The sequence below is a fragment of the Dendropsophus ebraccatus genome, chromosome 2, assembly GCF_027789765.1.
Source record: "Dendropsophus ebraccatus isolate aDenEbr1 chromosome 2, aDenEbr1.pat, whole genome shotgun sequence".
Lineage (NCBI taxonomy): Eukaryota > Metazoa > Chordata > Amphibia > Anura > Hylidae > Dendropsophus > Dendropsophus ebraccatus.
The window spans coordinates 207,155,397-207,178,883 of record NC_091455.1 but is presented as its reverse complement, the minus strand read 5'-3'; the positions used below and the strand labels follow the sequence as shown (position 1 = coordinate 207,178,883).

General features: G+C 40.9%; 1 protein-coding gene across 3 annotated transcripts in view; it reads right to left on the bottom strand.

The window, feature by feature from the left end:
- Positions 1 to 23,487, bottom strand: part of LOC138783958 (anterior gradient protein 2-A-like) — a 470,764-nt gene that overhangs the window by 6,081 nt on the left and 441,196 nt on the right. For 2 of the 3 annotated variants that reach the window (XM_069959329.1, XM_069959328.1), the window contains exon 2: positions 1,103 to 1,230. In XM_069959329.1, coding sequence (XP_069815430.1) covers positions 1,103 to 1,220 — 118 coding nt within the window. In that variant the 5' untranslated portion in view covers positions 1,221 to 1,230. Of the gene's footprint in view, positions 1 to 1,102; positions 1,231 to 3,506; positions 3,608 to 23,487 lie in introns of those variants that run through there. The other variant, XM_069959327.1, reaches the window with a different exon arrangement.

The following is a 23,487-nucleotide window of genomic DNA, read 5'->3' as shown; positions in this document are numbered from 1 at the left end:
TGGAATAGAAAGGGTGTATAGTGAAAGGGGCCAGGATACACATAGATCGCTCTTACGAGCGGAATTAAAATGGATTATAAGAACTAATGCAGAAGGCCCGGGGGGTCTCAATGAGCGTGTTGATAGAAGCTTTCTAATTTAAATGAACGCTGAGTTTGTATTGTTTTTAACCTTTACTTGTATATGTTTTTCACATGTGTGCATACGTCACTGATTGTGAACGCTATTTGAATAGCGTGGTGACGTATGGAAGGGAGGAGGTCCGTAGAAGCGCTGCATAGCGTGAAACAGGCTTGTCACCACTCCATTCACAGGGCGTCTGCTCTTCATTTTTGTCCGCACTATGTCCGCTTGCTATAATAAAGACAAGAGTTTATGAAGACTTCTTGGGTGAGTGCAACTTCTTTTCTCTAAATGCTAAGGATTCACTAGTCCAGAAGACTAGGGCAATATTGTGTTATGGTTCACTCTGTTTATCTATCAGGACCAGCTGCAAGTCACTATCACTACTTCTGCTTAAAAATCTCAAGGCTCCCCATACTTATCAGCTGCTGTATGTCCTGCAGGAAGTGGTGTATTCTCTCCAGTCTGACACAGTGCTCTCTGCTGCCACCTCTGTCTATGTCAGGAACCGTACAGAGCAGTAGCAAATACCCATAGAAAACCTTTCCTGCTCTGGACAGTTCCTGACATGGACAGAGGTGGCAGCAGAGAGCATTGTGTCAGACTGAAAAGAATACACCACTTCCTGCAGGACATACAGCAGCTGATAAGTACTGGAGATTTTTAAACAGAAGTTAATTGTTAATGTATATAATTTTCTGAAACCAGTTGATTTAAAAGAAAAAGATTTATGCCGGAGTACCCCTTTAATACCTTTAACATTCCTTCCTATAGTAGGATTAGTATGGTCAGGGCAGGGGGCCTCTTAGAAACCCCTTTGGAATCCACGATTTTCCCACTGGTCTGGAGAACCAAGAGCATCCACTAATTTCTATTAAATTAAATGGCTACCATTCAAAGTGATGACAAATTCGGCTCTGCTACATCAGGCAGACAGTATAGATGAATATCATAAACACATTGCACTTATGTATTTTACCTCTGGAGAGGGTCTGAGGTTTTTCCGTTTCGGTCTTGGGTGTGGGGGGCTCATCTTCGGCCAGAGAGAGTGAGGTAGCGATAATAAGAAGAACTACAGATTTCAGAACAGCTTCCATGATGATCGCTGGGAAGAAAACACATGTACGGTACAGTCAGCATGGGAGGGTCTACTGGGCTCAGATCTGTGACTACTCGGCCGTGGGGGCATCTACTGCATGGCAGGGGCATACTATACTTTCCTTTATGGTATGTAGATAATGATAATAGGGATCAGATTAGATTGTATCCATACCGGCTCCTCGTGGGCGGAGTAAATGGTGCAAACAAGGATGGAAGGGACGGGTCAGAGAAGCAAATTCTCTTGTGTCTTGGCATCACTTCATATAAGGAGAATGACACCATACTATAAAATTTGTATAAGGAAGTGATTCACAGTCTCCTAATGGGAGGTTCCCTGTAGTCCCTCCCATGAGGAAGCAACAGGTTAGGCCACGCCCCCACGGTTCTTGTAAGAGCCATTGTACTGTTAACCTCTGATACAGTGCTAGTCTCCTAGACTGAACCTAAATAAATTGCTAAATAAAGTGATACAGTTCCTCTATGACATCCTCTTCTAACGAAAAAAGGTTTGTTCCCATCTGTACCTAGGAAAGCTGGGTGACAACCATTACAGCTCTGACAGGGAGACTCATGCATGGCAAACCTGTCTAGTTATTCATTGACATAGGAATCTATTACTACAATTGAGTATATAAAGGCTAGTGAAGGGAGTGACAACCATTTTCTCTGCCATAGAGATTGACACCTAACTTTTCCAGACCCCCTTAATACTTATACAGTAAGATGGAAATGTATCACAGTATATTTAAAGGGGTTTTTCACCCCCAAAAAAATTCTTTCAAATCAACTGGTGCCAGAAAATGCCATAGATTTGTAATTTATTTCTATTAAAAAAAATCTCCAGTCTTCCAGTACTTATCAGCTGCTGTATGTCCTGCAGGAAATGTTTTATTTTCAGTCTGACACAGTGCTCTCTGCTGCCACCTCTGTCCATGTCAGGAACTGTCCAGAGCAGGAGAGGTTTTCTATGGGGATTTGCTGCTGCTCTGGACAGTTCCTGACATGGACAGAGGTGGCAGCAGAGAGCACTGTGTTACACTGGAGAGAATACACCACTTCCTGCAGGACATACAGCACCTGATAAGTACTGGAACACTGGAAATTTTTTAATAGAAGTAAATTACAAATCTCTGGAACTTCCTGGCACCAGTTGCTTTGAAATAATGTTTTTTTTGGTGAGCCTGTGTCACAACCATTGCAGCTTCCATAGAGGTTGTTACCCACCTTTCCCTAAGCCCTGAATGGCCAATCTGTCTAGTCATTCAACACCATGGGAATTATCATTGTCGTTGCAGAACGCTCCAGAAAAGCTGAGTGACAGCCATTACGCCCACCATAGAGATTGTCACCCAGCTTTTCCAGACCCCTGAATAGTAAGTCTACATTTATACAGATGAGATGGGAAATAAAATCGCAGAACACAAAGCTCCCAGGAAAGCCAGGTCATTCAGCTTTTCCAGACCCCTGAATGGCAAATCTTTATAATTCTGTAGCTAAATCAGTGAAAATAACAGGAACCTGGGATAACAAGGCGGCATCTATTACATCCACCAAATATAACTCAGCTTTTCCAGGACCCTGAATAGCAAAATAGCCCAGTCAGTGTATATCCCTGTATTAATGACAGTCAGGAGCCTGGGATAGGCAGTGACAACCAATACACCTCTCGTAGGGTGCATTTACACAGACAGATTTATCTGACAGATTTTTGAAGCCAAAGCCAGGAATGGATTTGAAAAGAGGAGAAGTCTCAGTCTTTCCTTTATGACCTGTCCCCTGTTTATAGTCTGTTTCTGGCTTTGGCTTCAAAGATCTGGCAAATAAATCTCTCTGTGTAAACGCACCATTAGGGGCAATCACCCAGCTTTTCCAGACCCCTGAATGGCAATTCTGTCTCATTGCAGGGTGAAATGGAGATCTATCATTGGACGAGAGCCTTGTCAGAACTGATGGCGTCTATGTCGTCTGTCACCCAGCTTTCCCAGGGACAGATATAGTGGCTGCAAATGTAGAAAATTGTATTATTTTGGCAGCAGAGAAGCCCCGGGGCTGGCGGCCAATGTGCAATTTCCCTCTTGGCACCAGCGAGGCATTCCGTGAGCTCACCTGCTGAGCAAATATATCTCGTTAATTAAATTACAGTCGCCATGGCAACCCGGAATAGTATCAGATCTCATCCCGGGACGGTCAATGTCTGTCACTTCTAGAAGTTTCCTCCATTAATTGAAGTAACTTAATACTAAGCAGCCAGAAGAATGGGACAATTGATGGCAGCGACTCACCTCGTCTCCAGTGCCAGGACAGTCCGATACCTGTGCAGCTCACCTGTGCTGTATATATGCAGCCCCGACACACCTGGCCCTACCCCGCCATCTGCATATCAATAGGGATGGACACTCCCTCTAAGCCCAGGAATCTCAGGTAACGTCCCTGCCAGAAGGGCGGGATCCTGGGGACAGGTAAATGGCATTTAGTGATTTGCCCGAAGGCTGATTTGTCCGTGTGCTATTGGATCTCCGGCCGTAGTCCCAGTAGCCTAAGGACAGTCAGAGCTCGGATAAGTACACCGTGTCATTAGGTGTTTGGTTTCCAGATTTCCTGATAATCTTATCTATTATACAACATAATATAATACTACTATAATATAAGTTATATTATTAAAGGGGTGCTCCGCATTTATAAAATGGACACTTAATAATGAGTTCTCCTGCTGGCACCACCAGATTAACTGGTGATGTTTAATTTCCCTGCAGCACCTCCGCAGGAGAGATGAAGTATTACACGGTGTCCATTCACATCAATGGGATGTCAGGACAGGATAAGTCCTCCAGGGTGGGAGACTCTCTTTCTGGCTGCTTAAAAAAAAAAAGAAATGAGGGTCCTGAACGGCTCAAGCACCTACACAGCAGCTACACCATCCTTGGGTCATCTCCCTTTTCTGTGGGTGGCGTTACCAATAGTCCGGTTGGGTCAAAACTCCACTCCGGACCACCGTAATAAGCGCCCAAGGGACCCCTCACAGCCCGGCAGGTCACCGACCACAGGGAAAAGGGTATAGCCAGCCATCCTAAAATAAAAGCAGGTGTGGAAAGTATGGCGGGCTAAATGCGGTAGGACCTCTAAAATAGTGGTCACCGGGGCAAGGGGCATGTGGTTGCTAGGCAACCTGACCCAGTACATCCTTAAAAATCCTCAGTAAATTCTGATACGAGGCCTCAAATCCTCTGCTTCCAATGTGCCAGTCCAGGGGGACTCTCATGTACCGTATTGGTGGTCACCCGGTTACTAGGGAACGTGACCGGCATCTATAGGGTAGGAAGGAACAATGGAGTCTGCTTCTTCTGTAATGGGGCGAGGTAAACATTGACTTCATAGTTAAAGGGTTAGTTCACCAAAATGTTTTTCTTTTAAATCAACTGGTGCCAGAGATTTGTAATTTACTTCTATTTTAGAAAAAATCGTACGTCTTCCACTACTTATCAGCTGCTGTATGTCCTGCAGAAAGTGGTGTGGGAAGTGTTAGGCTTCAGTTTCTGTTTCTGAGCTGTTATAGCTCATCAGTATAGATACATGGGATCTCAGTTATTGTTTTACCTAGAAACATTACTGGAACATACTGGTAAAGCTGGGAGGAAAGTCAGTGCCGGGGATGAAGTATGGAGATAGGATCAGGTAATGCTGTAGGGTCCACCGCCCGCACAGGAGGGGCCCTGCCTGTAATCTGTAGGGATCAGAGGGTAAAGCTCCTCATACACAGACACTAGAGCAGAGGCATCCTTACCATAGACCTTTATTTGAGGACAATATACATACCATCTCCACATTATTCCCTGATGAAGCTATGCACACCACATAGGGGAAACACGTTGGAAGTGGAACAAATCTTAATAACTGTCCCTACAAAATTATTTATGCAGACAACATGTCTTTTAACGCACGTTCTTATTTATTCCATCTTACCAGACGACAACACTGAACTCCCCCAACACCTTTACCTGACTGTGATGTATCTCGACAGCCTGATGACGGGTCTTTAGTATAGGGGTATTCTCCATCTGGTAAAGGGACGCCTGACCCAGCGGTTCTCACCTACGCTAGGCTGGGTCATACAGGGCTACCTTACCGACAGAACCTTAGCCTGCTATCTTATCTAGACCTTCTACTGTACAGATTTGTAATACCTGCATATAAATCTATTTTTGCACTATCCTCTGAGTCTACCCCATCAGTCATTTCTAGATTTTTTACTTGTTTGTTTAGAGTAATTTTCTATCCATTAGTCAGGTACTCTTACTCTATTTATTTTACATATATAAAGAAACATACACAATATATACTTATATATATAACTATATACCCGGTATACTAATACTGTACCTACATTCACACACATATACAGACATATTAAATACTCCCCTACATACACATAAATAAAACATAACACGCATACCTTCACACATGCACATGACATACATATACCTATGCCCACCAACATATACTTAGATGAGACACACAGACATACACACATTCACATACACTCATGATATAAATATACCTATATACACACACAACTAATATTTGCCTGTATACACACGATACACACATATACAGATATAACATATACTTCCCCATGTGCACACATACCTTCACACATGCATATGACTTACATATACCTATCCACACCAACATATACTTACCTGAGAAACACATATACACATGATAACAGATACCTATAAATACAAACATATATTTGCCTGTAAACACACACAATACACACATAACATATACTCCCCTACAAACTCAAAAACAAACTGGACATACACACACAACACACATATACCTATACAAACACAACATACATACATATACCAATAAATGCACTAAATATATATATATATATATATATATATATATATATATATATATATACACACACACACACACAACATACATATACCTATACACACATACCTTCACACATACACATAACTATACATACACAACATATACTCATAGACACATACATGACATACCCATACCTATACACAGACATTGTTTCCTGTACTCACATCAGAATATAATTTTTCCCATACATAAAATATACATTTATACAATGCATCATGGAGAAAACAGCATACATTTTCTCTTTGGGACATGCCTATGGCCCCATATTACAGGTGCCTGTATACAGCATGGAGCAGGCGGGGTGCAGTGTATGGATCTAACACAGTAGGAAGGTTATGCTAAGTACTAAGGGATTATTTTACTTCAGTTCTCAGGTTTCCAAATCTTCACTGATAACATTTTGCAACAATTGAACCTGGCAAAGAGTCAGATAGACGAGTAATAGTTGCTGGGGCTGTAGCTGTTGTAGGAGTGAATATATAGATCAGCAGTACTATAGGGTAGAAGGTAATGGGGGGGTCCTCAATCTGGAAGGCCCCCTATGAGCCAGAGTGGGGAACCATTTCATTGTATGGATATTTTTTTTATAGTGTGTTTGTGTTAAAAAAAAAGATTGAATTGAACTTGAACATAGGCGGCCCAGCCATGGGGTTTGGGGTAATGGCCAGACCCATAGCGGTACCCCACATATCTGTTCCATGTGATTCTCACTTTATACTGATCATATCTATCTATCTATCTATCTATCTATCTATCTATCTATCTATCTATCTCCTATCTATCTATCTATCTATCTATCTCCTATCTATCTATCTATCTATCTATCTATCTATCTATCTCCTATCTATCTATCTATCTATCTATCTATCTCCTATCTATCTATCTATCTATCTATCTATAAATCTATCTAGCAAAGGATATTGAGTGGCACAACAGGAAACTCGCTCGGGTGCCAGTGGACGTCGTTCAGACCATGAACCTTCTGTGTAGATAGTAGTGATGATCCACGGCACTCCAGTAAAGTGAAAAAGCTTCTGGTTTATTCAAAAAAAGTTACATAGTGCAACACAGCAAGACACCACGTGTCTGGCTGTGTTGCACCATGTAACTTTTTTTAAATAAACCAGAAGCTTTTTCACTTTACTGGAGTGCCGTGGATCATCACTACTATATAAATCTATCTATATATCTCCTATCTATTATCTATCTATCTATCTATCTATCTGCTATCTATCTCATATCTATCTATCTATCTATCTATCTATCTATCTATCTATCTATTATCTATCTATCTATCTATCTCCTATCTATCTATCTATCTATCTATCTCCTATCTATCTATCTATCTATCTATCTATCATCTATCTATCTATCTATCTATCTATCTATCTATCTATTATCTATCTATCTCCTATCTATCTATCTCCTATCTATCTATCTATCTATCTATCTATCTATCTATCTATCTCCTATCTATCTATCTATATATCTATCTATCTATCTATCTCCTATCTATCTATCATCTATCTATCTATCTATCTATCTATCTATCTATCTATCTCCTATCTATCTATCTATCTATCTATCTATCTATCTATCTATCTCCTATCTATCTATCTATCTATCTATCTCCTATCTATCTATCTATCTATCTATCTCCTATCTATCTATCTATCTATCTATCATCTATCTATCTATCTATCTATCTATTATCTATCTATCTCCTATCTATCTATCTCCTATCTATCTATCTATCTATCTATCTATCTATCTATCTATCTATCTATCTCCTATCTATCTATCTATATATCTATCTATCTATCTATCTCCTATCTATCTCCTATCTATCTATCTATCTCCTATCTATCTATCTATCTATCTATCTATCTATCTATCTATCTATCTATCTATCTATCTATCTATCTCCGATCTATCTATCTCCTATCTATCTATCTCCTATCTATCTATCTATCTATCTATCTATCTATTATCTATCTATCTATCTCCTATCTCCTATCTATCTATCTATCTATCTATCTATCTATCTATCTATCTATCTCCTATCTATCTATCTATCTATCTCCTATCTATCTCCTATCTATCTATCTATCTATCTATCTATCTATCTATTATCTATCTATCTATCTAACTATCTATCTATCTATCTATCTATTATCTATCTATCTATCTCTGATCTATCTATCTCCTATCTATCTCCTATCTATCTTCTATCTATCTATCTCCTATCTATCTATCTATCTATCTATCTATCTATCTCCTATCTATCTATCTATCTATCTATCTATCTATCTATCTATGTATCTCCTATCTATCTATCTATCTATCTATCTATCTATCTATCTATTATCTATCTATCTATCTATCTCCTATCTATCTATCTATCTATCTATCTATCTATCTATCTATCTATCTTCTATCTATCTATCTATCTATCTATCTATCTATCTATCTATCTATCTCCTATCTATCTATCTATCTATCTATCTATCTATCTTCTATCTATCTATCTATCTATCTATCTATCTCCTATCTATCTATCTATCTATCTATCTATCTATCTATCTCCTATCTATCTATCTATCTATCTATCTCCTATCTATCTATCTATCTATCTATCTATCTATCTCCTATCTATCTATCTATCTATCTATCTATCTATCTCCTATCTATCTATCTATCTATCTATCTATCTATCTATCTTCTATCTATCTATCTATCTATCTATCTATTTATCTATCTCCTATCTATCTATCTATCTATCTATCTATCTATCTATCTATCTATCTCCTATCTATCTCCTATCTATCTATCTATCTCCTATCTATCTATCTATCTATCTATCTATCTATCTATCTATCTATCTCCTATCTATCTCCTATCTATCTATCTATCTATCTATCTATCTATCTATCTATCTATCTATCTCCTATCTACCTATCTATCTATCTATCTATCTATCTCCTATCTATCTCCTATCTATCTATCTATCTCCTATCTATCTATCTCCTATCTATCTCCTATCTATCTCCTATCTATCTCCTATCTATCTATCTATCTATCTATCTATCTATCTATCTATCTATCTATCTCCTATCTATCTATCTATCTCCTATCTATCTCTCTATCTATCTATCTATCTATCTATCTATATGCATGTAGAAGATCGAAAAAAGTGGCACTCACCAGTCGTCAGTAGCAAAATCTTTAATTATGTGCTGTAAAGTCCATTACAGAGCAGGGGAGAGAGATCATGCATAGTACACCATGCAGCGACGGCCCGTTTCACGCCAATCCGGCTCTTCGTCTGGCTGCGATGACGCCTGGTGAGTGCCACTTTTTTTGATTTTCTACATGCATATTGGACTGTCTCTTCTATTTTGTTGAGGTGTGCACCCCAGGTCAGTTAGCGTAAAGTCTGAACTAGGTTTAACAGACCGACAACCAGCACACAGATTCAGGTGGTGCCAGGTGCATGAACTCTGATTGTGAATATCTATCTACCGTGTTTCCCTGAAAATAAGACAGAGTCTTATATTAATTTCTGCTCCCAAAGATGCTCTAGGTCTTATTTTCAGGGGATGTCTTTTTTCCATGAAGAAGAATCAACACTTATTGTTAAACAAGAATTGAGAACATTATTATATACTGTATAGTAGTTGTCATCACAAACCAACATAACCAGAAAAAAAACAACCAACTCTCACCTACACCCATCCCCCCACCCCTTAGTGTTGTGGCAGCGGGGGTATTACTTTCGGGGAATCCTTATTTTAAGCTATACTGTAAATACTCCAATATGCCTAATTTTCGGAGGATGTCTTATTTTCAGGGAAACAGGGCATCTATCTATCTATCTATCTATCTATCTATCTCCTATCTATCTATCTATCTCCTATCTATCTATCTATCTATCTATCTATCTATCTATCTCCTATCTATCTATCTATCTCCTATCTATCTATCTATCTATCTATCTCCTATCTATTATCTATCTATTATCTATCTATCTATCTCCTATCTATCTATCTATCTATCTATCTATCTATCTATCTATCTATCTCCTATTTATCTATCTATCTATCTATCTATCTATCTATCTATCTATCATTTATCTCCTATCTATCTATCTATCTATCTATCTATCTATCTATCTATCTATCTTCTATCTATCTATCTATCTATCTATCTATCTATCTCCTATCTATCTATCTATCTATCTATCTCCTATCTATCTATCTATCTATCTATCTATCTATCTATCTCCTATCTATCTATCTATCTATCTATCTATCTATCTATCTATCTCCTATCTATCTATCTATCTATCTATCTGTCTCCTATCTATCTATCTATTTATCTATCTATCTCCTATCTATCTATCTCCTATCTATCTATCTATCTATCTATCTATCTATCTATCTATCTATCTCCTATCTATCTATCTATCTTCTATCTATCTATCTATCTATCTATCTCCTATCTATCTATCTATCTATCTATCTATCTATCTATCTATCTATCTATCTATCTCCTATCTATCTATCTCCTATCTATCTATCTATCTCCTATCTATCTATCTATCTATCTATCTATCTATCTATCTATCTATCTATCACCTGTTTCCTCTCATTATGTGGTTACATCTGTTACATCTGAATGTTCCAGAATTCCTGGCACTGTTGCAGGTAAATATTGGCTATGCGGCCATGTAGTGACACTATATTGGAGAAGCCTCGGGGATGTTATGACGGTTGGTAAACATTTACTACATGTGTTATTAGGGGAGGAAGGTTGGCTCATGTTCTCACATCTGGAGGGGGTGGCTGGTTTCCATACTGTCCAACAATCCAGAAAACAGACCACAAATGGTTAATGTAGACCCCATCTAAACAATGATCATTTGGGGGATTCTGGGAGATATTTGTATTTGCACCTAATTTGTGAAGGACACATTATACATTTGGTGCATTTAAGGTCAAGGCAAAGCCCAGAATAAAATCCCATAAACATTTACGCAGGAATAGAAAAACGCAGCTGCTTTCTTCCTTATTGAGCGCCACCCTTGTCTTCAGGTTGTGCGTGGTATTACAATTCAGCTCTATTCACAGCCATGGAACAGAGCTGTAATACCCCACACAAACTGAGGATAAGAGTGGCGCTGTTTCCCAAAAAAAGCAACTATGCTTTTCTATTGTTGGACAACCCCTTTAAGATGTTCCAGGGAATATGAGAATATAAGTTGGGGGTCCTAAACGCAAGAAGCATTGTTCTTCTTTTGAAAGGGCCCCTGGCAGCTGCCCACACAGCCTTGTCAGGGGACTGTGGGAGGGACCTGTCTATGGATCAGGATCTCCCCCCCTGGATGACATCTTATCCTGGCACTAGGCAGCGGTGGCCATGCCGAAACGTCCTCCGTGCCACAGGAGAAATCCTGGCGCGGGGTTAATAATTGACAAGTTGTTCAAAGTGCGGCGACTCCCGATCTGTGCTGCTGCAGAACAGCTTTAAAGGGCCGGTCCCCTATTACGTCAAGAAAGATTAACCCCTTAAAGTGTTGGCGTTTATGACACAGCCATTGCTTTTACTTCTTCCATCCTCGCCTTCGAGAGCCATAATATATTTTTTTTCCATCAACAAATCTGTGCGGAGGCTCGTGCCTTAAACAGTTTAAAGGGGAAGTTCACCAATTATTTTTTTCTTTTAATTCAACTGGTGCCAGAAAGTGCCAGAGATTTGTAACATACTTCTAATAAAAAATCTTGAGTCTTCTTTTACTTATCAGTCGCTGTATGTCCTGCAGGAAGTGGTGTATTCTCTCCAGTCTGACACAGTGCTCTCTGCTGCCACCTCTGTCCATGTCAGGAACTGTCCAGAGCAGCAGAAAATCCCCATAGGAAACCTCTCCTACTATCCAGACTGAAAAAATATACAACTTCCTGCAGGACATACAACAGCTGATAAGTATTGGAAGACTGTAGATTTTTCAATAGAAGTAAATTACAAATCTCTGGCACTTTCTGGCACCAGCTGATTTGAAAGATTTTTTTTGGTCAACAACCCCTTTTATAACCATTGATTTACTTTTATGACCCCCCCCCCCCCCCCCTTTGGGCCACAAACAACTTTTTGATGACTTTTCATTCTACGGAGAGAACGGACCCTCAGTTACAGATGAAGACCCCAGGGTCCTGAATTTCCCAAGTGATTCGGATTTCAAGGAACAGGACAGGGGTGGGGCTGTTTTTGCAAAAAAAAAAAAAAAAAAGTAGCTGTGTTTAGTCTAATCCTGGAAAAACCCTTTAAATTTGGATGTTTTGTTTATCATGGCAGGTGGGGCCCTAATACTGTGCATTAGGACCCAGGAGCTTTAAGGGACAGCCCTGCTAAAGAAGCTAAATATATTGTTATAGAAATGGTATAAAAGCCATAAAAATCAGGCACACGAAAAAGATTCGGAAATCTCAGTTGGGGACTTTAAGTCGCTATTTGAAATGTGTCTGACAAGGAAGGGGTTAAATTATACATCCACTTTGGGTCCTCTACATGAAGCAGCCATTGGCCCCTTCAGATGATAATAAAACCATGAAAAAGCCCTTAAAGGGGTTCTCCAGGATTATTAAAAGCACAGCTACTTCTTTGCAGACACAGCGCCAGCCCGTGTCCTCAGTTTGTGGTATTACAGCTCGATTCCATTCACTTCAATGGAACTGAGTTGCAAAACTCCCACACCTAACCAAGGACAAGAGTGGTGCTGTTTCTGGAAGTAAGCGGCCATGTTTTTCTCAACCTGGTCGACCCCATTAATGCCCCTTCTGATACTGTCAGGAGTCGGAGGTCCACTTTAAATCCTGCACGTCTGTCAGGGCTGTGACTCGTCATCACTAGGACCACGGCTCCTCCAGTGCTGAATCATCAGTAGATGTCTCCAGACTCCCGGAGAGATCCTGGGCTGAGCGACATCCGGGAGGTTATTTTCTGCTCACAATAACTGAGTAAATAGGAGATATGGTTCTCAAACAAAGACTGAAGGGACCAGAGAGGTGAGGAGAGTAATAGGCAGCGCTAGACTTAGGATAGAGATCCCCTTAAAGGGATCCGCTGTGATCAGTGGAGGAGCCAATAAACATGTTTCCCTACAGCGCCACCACAGGAACAGTAAGGTATTACAGTGTTTCCATTTCCACGTGTTGAGTCCTCCAGAAAGGGAGACGCTCTTTGTTAGTGGTTGGGGGGAATCTGAGCTGCCTGCTGTGTCTGCCCTCTTTCCATTGCCAGACATATTGCCAAATCGTTCCTGTTTAAAGGGGTACTCTGGCAAAATCTTTTTCTTTCAAATCAACTGGTGTCAGAAAGTTATATAGATTTGTAATTTACTTCTACTTAAAAATCTCCAGTCTTCCAGTACTTATCAGCTGCCGTATGTCATACAGGAAGTGGTCTATTCTTTCCAGTCTGACACAGTGCTCTCTGCTGCCACCTCTGTCCATGTCAGGAACTGTCCAGAGCAGGGGAGGTTTTCTATATAGATTTGCTGCTGCTCTGGACAGTTCCTGACATGGACAGAGGTGGCAGCAGAGAGCACTATGACAGACTGGAAATAATACACCACTTCCTGCAGAACATACAGCAGCTGATAAGTACTGGAAGACTGTAGATTTTTAAATAGAAGTAAATTACAAATCTATATAACTTTCTGACTCCAGTTGATTTGAAAGAAAAAGATTTTCACCGGAGTACTGCTTTAGCTTAGCGCCCTTTTACATGGTCACAAGCAAGAGATGATTGGCAAAAACGGCACCAATGATCACTGGTTTGTTTATGTGGCTTATTGATGACATAACAGTCGGTCGCATATTCCCCGTCGCACAGGAAGAAATGCAGCCGTTTATCAATGGTTTTAATGCTCACAAAAGTGATATCTGACAGACGCTCACTTCTTCATTCATTAGGTGATCGCTGGTGCTTTGATACCAGTCAGTTATTGGCAACAAACATTCCTGGCAACCCCTGTGAGAGGGCATTTACAGTAATACAGACTCCAGATCAGACTCCAGAATTAATACAGACCCCGACCAAACCCCCAAAATAAATCCACACCCCTCCATCCACCCAGTCTCAAAATAAATATAGACCCCAAACCGGACTCCAAAATACTGCAAACCTCAGGTCATAGTACAGGACATTTCGGCTTAATATATAATTTATATAAATTCATAGCTCAGAATGAGACCCCAGACCAGACCCCTAAACTAATACAGACCCCAGACCAGAACCCTAAACTAATACAGACCCCAGACCAGGCCCCCTAAACTAATACAGACCCCAGACCAGACCACTAAACTAATACAGACCCCAGACAAGACCCCTAAACTAATACAGACCCCAGACCAGACCTCTAAAGTAATACAGACCCCAGACCCCTAAACTAATACAGACCCCAGATCAGACCTCTAAACTAATACAGACCCCAGACCCCTAAACTAATAAAGACTCCAGACCCCTAAACTAATACAGACCCCAGACCAGACCCCTAAACTAATACAGACTCCAGACCAGACCCCTAAACTAATACAGACCCCACACCAGACCCCTAAGCTAATACAGACCCCAGACCAGACCCCTAAACTAATACACAGACCAGACCCCTAAACTAATACAGACCCCAGACCAGACCCTTCAACTAATACAGACCCCAGACCAGACCCCTAAACTAATGAAGACCCCAGACCCCTAAACTAATATGGACCCCAGACCAGACCATTTAACTAATACAGACCCCAGACCAGTCCCCTAAACTAATACAGATCCCAGACCAGTCCCCTACACTAATACAGACCCCAGACCACTAATCTAATACAGACCCCAGACCAGACCCCTAAACTAATACAGACCCCAGACTAGACCCCTAAACTAATACAGACCCCAGACCAGACCCCTTAACTAATACAGACCCCAGACCAGACCCCTAAACTAATACAGACCCCAGACCAGACCCCTAAACTAATATTGACCCCAGACCAGACCCTTTAACTAATACAGACCCCAGACCTGTAAGCTAATGTATATAAATGGCCCTGTCTCCTGGAATATAAGGCGTTGCTCGTTAACATTTCTGTACTCTGCTCATAGATGGGGTCCTTAGTGGGGGCCTCCCTGTCCATGTGTCCTAATAAGCAGTATAGTCAAGAAGACCCATATTTCTCCCAATTTTCCTTAACCAGACTTCACTTGCAAAAAATTCCATGGCTGGATCCTGCATTGAAATGCGAGATAATAATCTCGTCTACGGACGGGGCGTCACCTAATCCAGATTACTTCATTGGATTTGGTTTATACAGGTTTAGAGGGATCCAAAAACATCAATAATCCTAAAATATACATTCGAAATATATACAAGTAAACCAATGATTGCGGCACCTGTCTGCAGCCGGTGATATCCATCAATCTAAATCCCTGTAATCACATGAGCTGTTCAACTATGTTACTAGGATGTTTCCCAAATAGCTGGAAATTAAAGGGTATTTCTGGTCACAAATTATACTGAGAAAAATCACAGATCACTATCCTGGATTACATTAAAACAACATCAATGTAAAATCTTTATACAAAAAGTAATTAACAACCACACTGACTAAATTTTAATTATTATTCGTATATACAGGAATATAACGACTATAATACTGCCCCCTATATACAGGAATATAACGACTATAATACTGCTCCCTATATACAAGAATATAACTACTATAATACTGCTCCTATATAACGGAATATAACTACTATAATACTGCTCCTATATACAAGAATATAACTACTATAATACTGCCCCCTATATACAAGATTATAACTACTATAATACTGCTCCTATATACAGGAATATAACTACTATAATACTGCTCCTATATACAAGAATATAACTACTATAATACTGCTGCTATATACAGGAATATAACTACTATAATACTGCCCCCTATATACAAGAATATAACTACTATAATACTGCTCCTATATACAAGAATGTAACTACTATAATACTGCTCCTAGATGAAGCGGGAAAGTTAGCCCGCGAAACGGCTGTCACCACGGTGCACAGCACCTTTGGACCTGTCTCCCCCTGCCCTGAAGTTGCCTGCATGATGACATCTTATCAATAAATCACCATCACTGCATTAACCCGGTGAGTGCCGCTGGTTTTTACTTTCTCAATGGCTTGTGCTGATATAACTACTATAATACTGCCCCCTATATACAGGAATATAACTACTATAATACTGCCCCTATATACAGGAATATAACTACTATAATACTGCTCCCTATATACAAGAATATAACTGCTATAATACTGCCCCTATATACAGGAATATAACTACTATAATACTGCTCCTATATACAGGAATATAACCGCTATAATACTGCTCCTATATACAAGAATGTAACTACTATAATACTGCTCCTATATACAAGAATATAATTACTATAATACTGCTCCTATATACAAGAATATAACTACTATAATACTGCCCCCTATATACAGGAATATAACTACTATAATACTGCTCCCTATATACAAGAATATAACTACTATAATGCGGTTCAGGGAAGAAACAGAGTGCTGCACCTCACACCTATGGCTGATACTAGTGCCCCTAGGCTAAATAAAAAACACATCAGAATTTTGTGTATGAATTGATCAAGCCATATTGCCCCATGTACCTCGTTCCGGTATCTGATACACATGGGTCTCTACACTAAGTCCACACCGTGCCAGTCAGTGGCCACCAACCCCGCAGGCGTGCACAGTCAGGGAACGGGGGCCATGGGACGGCCCTGCGACCCCCATGCCACAGGACCAGACCCAAAAACATCACACCAGAACCCGGCCAGCACCGCCGGCGGAGAAGGTCGCCCCCAAGCAGCACAAGTCTGGATAAGGTATTACACCCACCATAGCTGCAGCAAACAGAATGGGAAAAAACAGGAGGGATTAAAACCATGTGTACTCAGGTGTCTCCTGCTAATTGCGGTCATGTGGGTCTCACCAGGAGGAGCAGTATGGCTTGATCAATTCATACACAAAATTCTGATGTGTTTTTTATTTAGCCTAGCGGCACTAGTATCAGCCATGGGTGTGAGGTACAGCACTCTGTTTCTTCCCTGAACCGCATTTTGTTTCTCTCTTTTCTCCGTGTATTGCACTCCTCCTGGTGAGACCCACATGACCGCAATTAGCAGGAGACACCTGAGTGCACATGGTTTTAATCCCTCTTGTTCTTTCCCATTCTGTTTGCTGCAGCTATGGTGAGTGTAATTCCTTATCCAGACTTGTGCTGCTTGGGGGCGACCTTCTCCACCGGCGGTGCTGGCCGGGTTCTGGTGTGGTGTTTTTGGGTCTGGTCCTGTGGCATGGGGGTCGCAGGGCCGTCCCATGACCCCGTTCCCTGGCTGTGCACGCCTGCGGGGTTGGTGGCCACTGACTGGCACGGTGTGGACTTAGTGTAGGGACCCATGTGTATCAGATACCGGCACGAGGTACAAGAATATAACTACTATAATACTGCTCCTATGTACAAGAATATAACTACTATAATACTGCTCCCTATATACAGGAATATAACTACTATAATACTGCTCCTATATACAAGAATATAACTACTATAATACTGCTCCCTATATACAGGAATATAACTACTATAATACTGCTCCTATATACAAGAATATAACTACTATAATACTGCTCCCTATATACAGGAATATAACTACTATAATACTGCTCATTTATATAGGAATATAACTACTATAATACTGCTCCTATATACAGGAATATAACTACTATAATACTGCTCCTTTATACAGGAATATACTTAGCCAGTGATGTGTCCAGCAGGCGGTATGTACCGCGTTGTATGAGATGACTGTATCACAGTTCGGGCCCTGAATATATTTGTCTTAGATACTGATCGTGTACCTTGGCTGAATCTTGACAACTTTTAAAGAGATTAACAAGATTGCAGCCAAACAGCAGAGTGTGAAATGAAGTCTATATGTATCTAGTCTGTATCTGCTCCTGGGATGGATGATATCTGTGATATATTTAGCAGTTTCTGGTTATTATACTATATGGTGGTATAATGTACATAAGATGATACTATATAACAGTATAATATACATAGGTTTGTGCTATATGGCGGTATAATATACTATATAACGGTATAATATACATAGGTTTGTGCTATATGGCGGTATAACATACATAACATTATACTATATGGCGGTGTAATGTACATAAGATGATACTATGTAACGTTATAATATACATAGGTTTGTGCTATATGGCGGTATAACATACATAAGACTGAGATCAGGACCACACCCAGTTTTGTTCTAGTGCTCAAAGTCCTTTGACATGACAGGTGACTGACCCTGGATGGACTGGGATGTTTTGCTTTCAGAAAGCTCCATCCAGGATCTACAGAATGGTGTCTAAATAACACTGCCACATAACAATGGTATGGTCCCGAAACAACACCGCCATATGTCAGCCATATATCACCAACATATAGGATGGTGCGCAAATACCATCGCAATACATAGGCCAAATAACGCAGTAAGGTGCCATGTATAGGCAGCTGTCTGTACTCTGTCAGTGGCCAATGCTGTTGCAGTGGTTTCCATAGGATTTTTGTAAACTCTGCTTTTAAGGGGGCAATCCTATACTAACACTCTAGGGGGCAATCCTATACTAACACTCTAGGGGGCAATCCTATACTAACTCTATAGGGGGCAATCCTATACTAACTCTATAGGGGGCAATCCTATACTAACACTCTAGGGGGCAATCCTATACTAACACTCTAGGGGGCAATCCTATATTAACACTCTAGGGGGCAATCCTATACTAACACTCTAGGGGGCAATCCTATACTAACTCTATAGGGGGCAATCCTATACTAACACTCTAGGGGGCAATCCTATACTAACTCTATTGGGGGCAATCCTATACTAACTCTATAGGGGGCAATCCTATACTAACACTCTAGGGGGCAATCCTATACTAACTCTATAGGGGGCAATCCTATACTAACTCTATAGGGGGCAATCCTATACTAACTCTATAGGGGGCAATCCTATACTAACTCTTTAGGGGGCAATCCTATACTAACACTCTAGGGAGCAATCCTATACTAACACTCTAGGGGGCAATCCTATACTAACTCTATAGGGGGCAATCCTATACTAACTCTATAGGGGGCAATCCTATACTAACACTCTAGGGAGCAATCCTATACTAACACTCTAGGGGGCAATCCTACACTAACACTCTAGGGGGCAATCCTATACTAACTCTATAGGGGGCAATCCTATACTAACTCTATAGGGGGCAATCCTATACTAACACTCTAGGGGGCAATCCTATACTAACTCTATAGGGGGCAATCCTATACTAACTCTATAGGGGGCAATCCTATACTAACACTCTAGGGGGCAATCCTATACTAACTCTATAGGGGGCAATCCTATACTAACTCTATAGGGGGCAATCCTATACTAACACTCTAGGGGGCAATCCTATACTAACTCTATAGGGGGCAATCCTATACTAACTCTATAGGGGGCAATCCTATACTAACTCTATAGGGGGCAATCCTATACTAACTCTATAGGGGGCAATCCTATACTAACACTCTAGGGAGCAATCCTATACTAACACTCTAGGGGGCAATCCTATACTAACACTCTAGGGGGCAATCCTATACTAACACTCTAGGGGGCAATCCTACACTAACACTCTAGCGGGCAATCCTATACTAACTCTATAGGGGGCAATCCTATACTAACTCTATAGGGGGCAATCCTATACTAACACTCTAGGGGGCAATCCTATACTAACTCTATAGGGGGCAATCCTATACTAACTCTATAGGGGGCAATCCTATACTAACACTCTAGGGGGCAATCCTATACTAACTCTATAGGGGGCAATCCTATACTAACTCTATAGGAGGCAATCCTATACTAACTCTATAGGGGGCAATCCTATACTAACTCTATAGGGGGCAATCCTATACTAACTCTATAGGGGGCAATCCTATACTAACACTCTAGGGGGCAATCCTATACTAAGGGCCCTATTACACGGGACGATTATCATCAAAAATCGTTATATCGTTCGAATTTAAACCATAATCGTTCTGTGTAATTGCAGGCAACGATCGAAAAATCGTTCGTATGTCGTTCATCGTTGATATAGATCTGAACCTAAAGTTATCGTTAATCGCTTGCTAATCGTTCGCTGTAATTCCACGTTTGTTCACTTAAGTTCCGCATTTTTTCACTTTTCGTTCAGTGTAATAGCACATTGCCCATTGTTTTCCTGAGATCAGAAGGAATAAACGATTGCAATAACGATCGTATCTAACAGCCATCGTTCTGTGTAATATGGTGAACGATTTCAGGTTAACGATAAACACTCTCGTTTGCGTTTATCGTTAGTCGTTAATTGCTAAAAATCGCTCTGTGTAATAGGACCCTAACACTCTAGGGGGAAATCCTATACTAACACTCTAGGGGGAAATCCTATACTAACACTCTAGGGGGCAATCCTATACTAACTCTATAGGGGGAAATCCTATACTAACTCTATAGGGGGCAATCCTATACTAACTCTATAGGGGGCAATCCTATACTAACTCTATAGGGGGCAATCCTATACTAACTCTATAGGGGGCAATCCTATACTAACTCTATAGGGGGCAATCCTATACTAACACTCTAGGGGCAATCCTATACTAACTCTATAGGGGGCAATCCTATACTAACTCTATAGGGGGAAATCCTATACTAACTCTATAGGGGGCAATCCTATACTAACTCTATAGGGGGCAATCCTATACTAACTCTATAGGGGGCAATCCTATACTAACTCTATAGGGGGCAATCCTATACTAACTCTATAGGGAGCAATCCTATACTAACTCTATAGGGGGCAATCCTATACTAACTCTCTAGGGGGAAATCCTTTGCTAACACTATAGGGGCCCCTACTAACTCTACAGGGGGGGGTCCTATATTAACACTATAGGGAGCAATTCTATACTAAATTTTAAGTGGGGGGAATCCTATACTAACATTATAGGGAACAATCCTATACTAACTATATAGGGGGCAATCCTATACTAACTCTATAGGGTGCAATCCTATACCAACACTATAGGGGGCAATCCTATACTAACTCTACAGGGGGTAATTCTATACCACCACTATGGGCGTTCCTACACTAACATTATAGGGGACAAGCCTATACTAACCCTATAGGGGGAAATGTTATACTAACTCTACAGGGGGCAATCCTATAGTAACACAATAGGGGGCGACTCTACACTAACACTATGGGGGAATCCTATACTAACACTATAGAGGAAAGTCCTATACTAACACTATAGGAGAAAATCCTATACTAACTCTATAGGGGGGCAATCCTATACTAACACTATAGGAGAAAATCCTATACTAACTCTATAGGGGGGCAATTCTATACTAACACTATAGGAGGAAATCCTATACTAACTCTATAGGGGGCAATCCTATACTTACACTATAGGAGAAAATACTATACTAACTCTATAGGGGGGCAATCCTATACTAACACTATAGGAGGAAATCCTATACTAACTCTATAGGGGGGCAATCCTATACTAACTTTATAGGGGGGCAATCCTATACTAACTCTATAGGGGGGGCAATCCTATACTAACTTTATAGGGGGGCAATCCTATACTAACTCTATAGGGGGGCAATCCTATACTAACACTCTAGGAGGAAATCCTATACTAACTCTATAGGGGGGCAATCCTATACTTACACTATAGGAGGAAATCCTATACTAACTCTATAGGGGGGCAATCCTATACTAACACTATAGGAGGCAATCCTATACTAACTCTATAGGGGGCAATCCTATACTAACACTCTAGGGGGCAATCCTATACTAACACTCTAGGGGGCAATCCTATACTAAATCTATAGGGGGGCAATCCTATACGAACACTCTAGGGGGCAATCCTATACTAACTCTATAGGGGGGCAATCCTATACTAACTTTATAGGGGGGCAATCCTATACTAACACTATGAGGGGTAACTACTTAGAATACATTTCCTGACTCTCCTATGCTGTACACATGTACACCTCATCTTTCCTGAATCCGATTCCGGAACCTTCTGCGCTGACTCGATATTACAGTCCCGGCGCTCCAGTGCTGAGGTGTCCTACGCTCCCTGCGTTCTCACCCTGGCAGGATTTCCATTGTTCTCGTCTTGTACAAATATTTGTCTCTGTCATGATAGGAAATATATGGAGTTTGTCAGAGTTGCCATCTGCTTAGCGGCCAACACCCAGCGAGACGGATACTGAGAGATCCTGTTCTGCCGGTTCACTTGTCCAGAGATCAGCTGCAGATTACCAGGATCTACAGGGATCACACAGCTGGGTCTACTGGGAACACTGTGACAGCAACATCAACAGTGTACAGGACATATAGGGATGTGTAGATGACACTGTTATGGGGGATGTGTAGATGTGTTATGGGGGATGTGTAGATGACACTGTTATGGGGGATGTGTAGATGTGTTATGGGGGGATGTGTAGATGTATATGGGGGATGTGTAGATGACACTGTTATGGGGGTGTGTGTAGATGTATATGGGGGATGTGTAGATGTGTATGGGGGATGTGTAGATGACACTGTGTTATGGGGGGATGTGTAGATGTGTATGGGGGATGTGTAGATGACACTGTTATGGGGGATGTGTAGATGACACTGTTATGGGGGGATGTGTAGATGTATATGGGGGGATGTGTAGATGTGTATGGGGGATGTGTAGATGTGTATGGGGGATGTGTAGATGACACTGTGTTATGGGGGGGGTGTAGATGACACTGTGTTATGGGGGATGTGTAGATGTGTTATGGGGGGGGGTGTAGATGACACTGTGTTATGGGGGATGTGTAGATGTGTTATGGGGGGATGTGTAGATGTGTATGGGGGATGTGTAGATGACACTGTTATGGGGGATGTGTAGATGTGTTATGGGGGATGTGTAGATGTGTTATGGGGGGATGTGTAGATGTGTTATGGGGGGATGTGTAGATGTGTTATGGGGGATGTGTAGATGTGTATGGGGGATGTGTAGATGACACTGTGTTATGGGGGGATGTGTAGATGTGTTATGGGGGGATGTGTAGATGTGTATGGGGGATGTGTAGATGACACTGTGTTATGGGGGGATGTGTAGATGACACTGTTATGGGGGATGTGTATATGTGTTATGGGGGATGTGT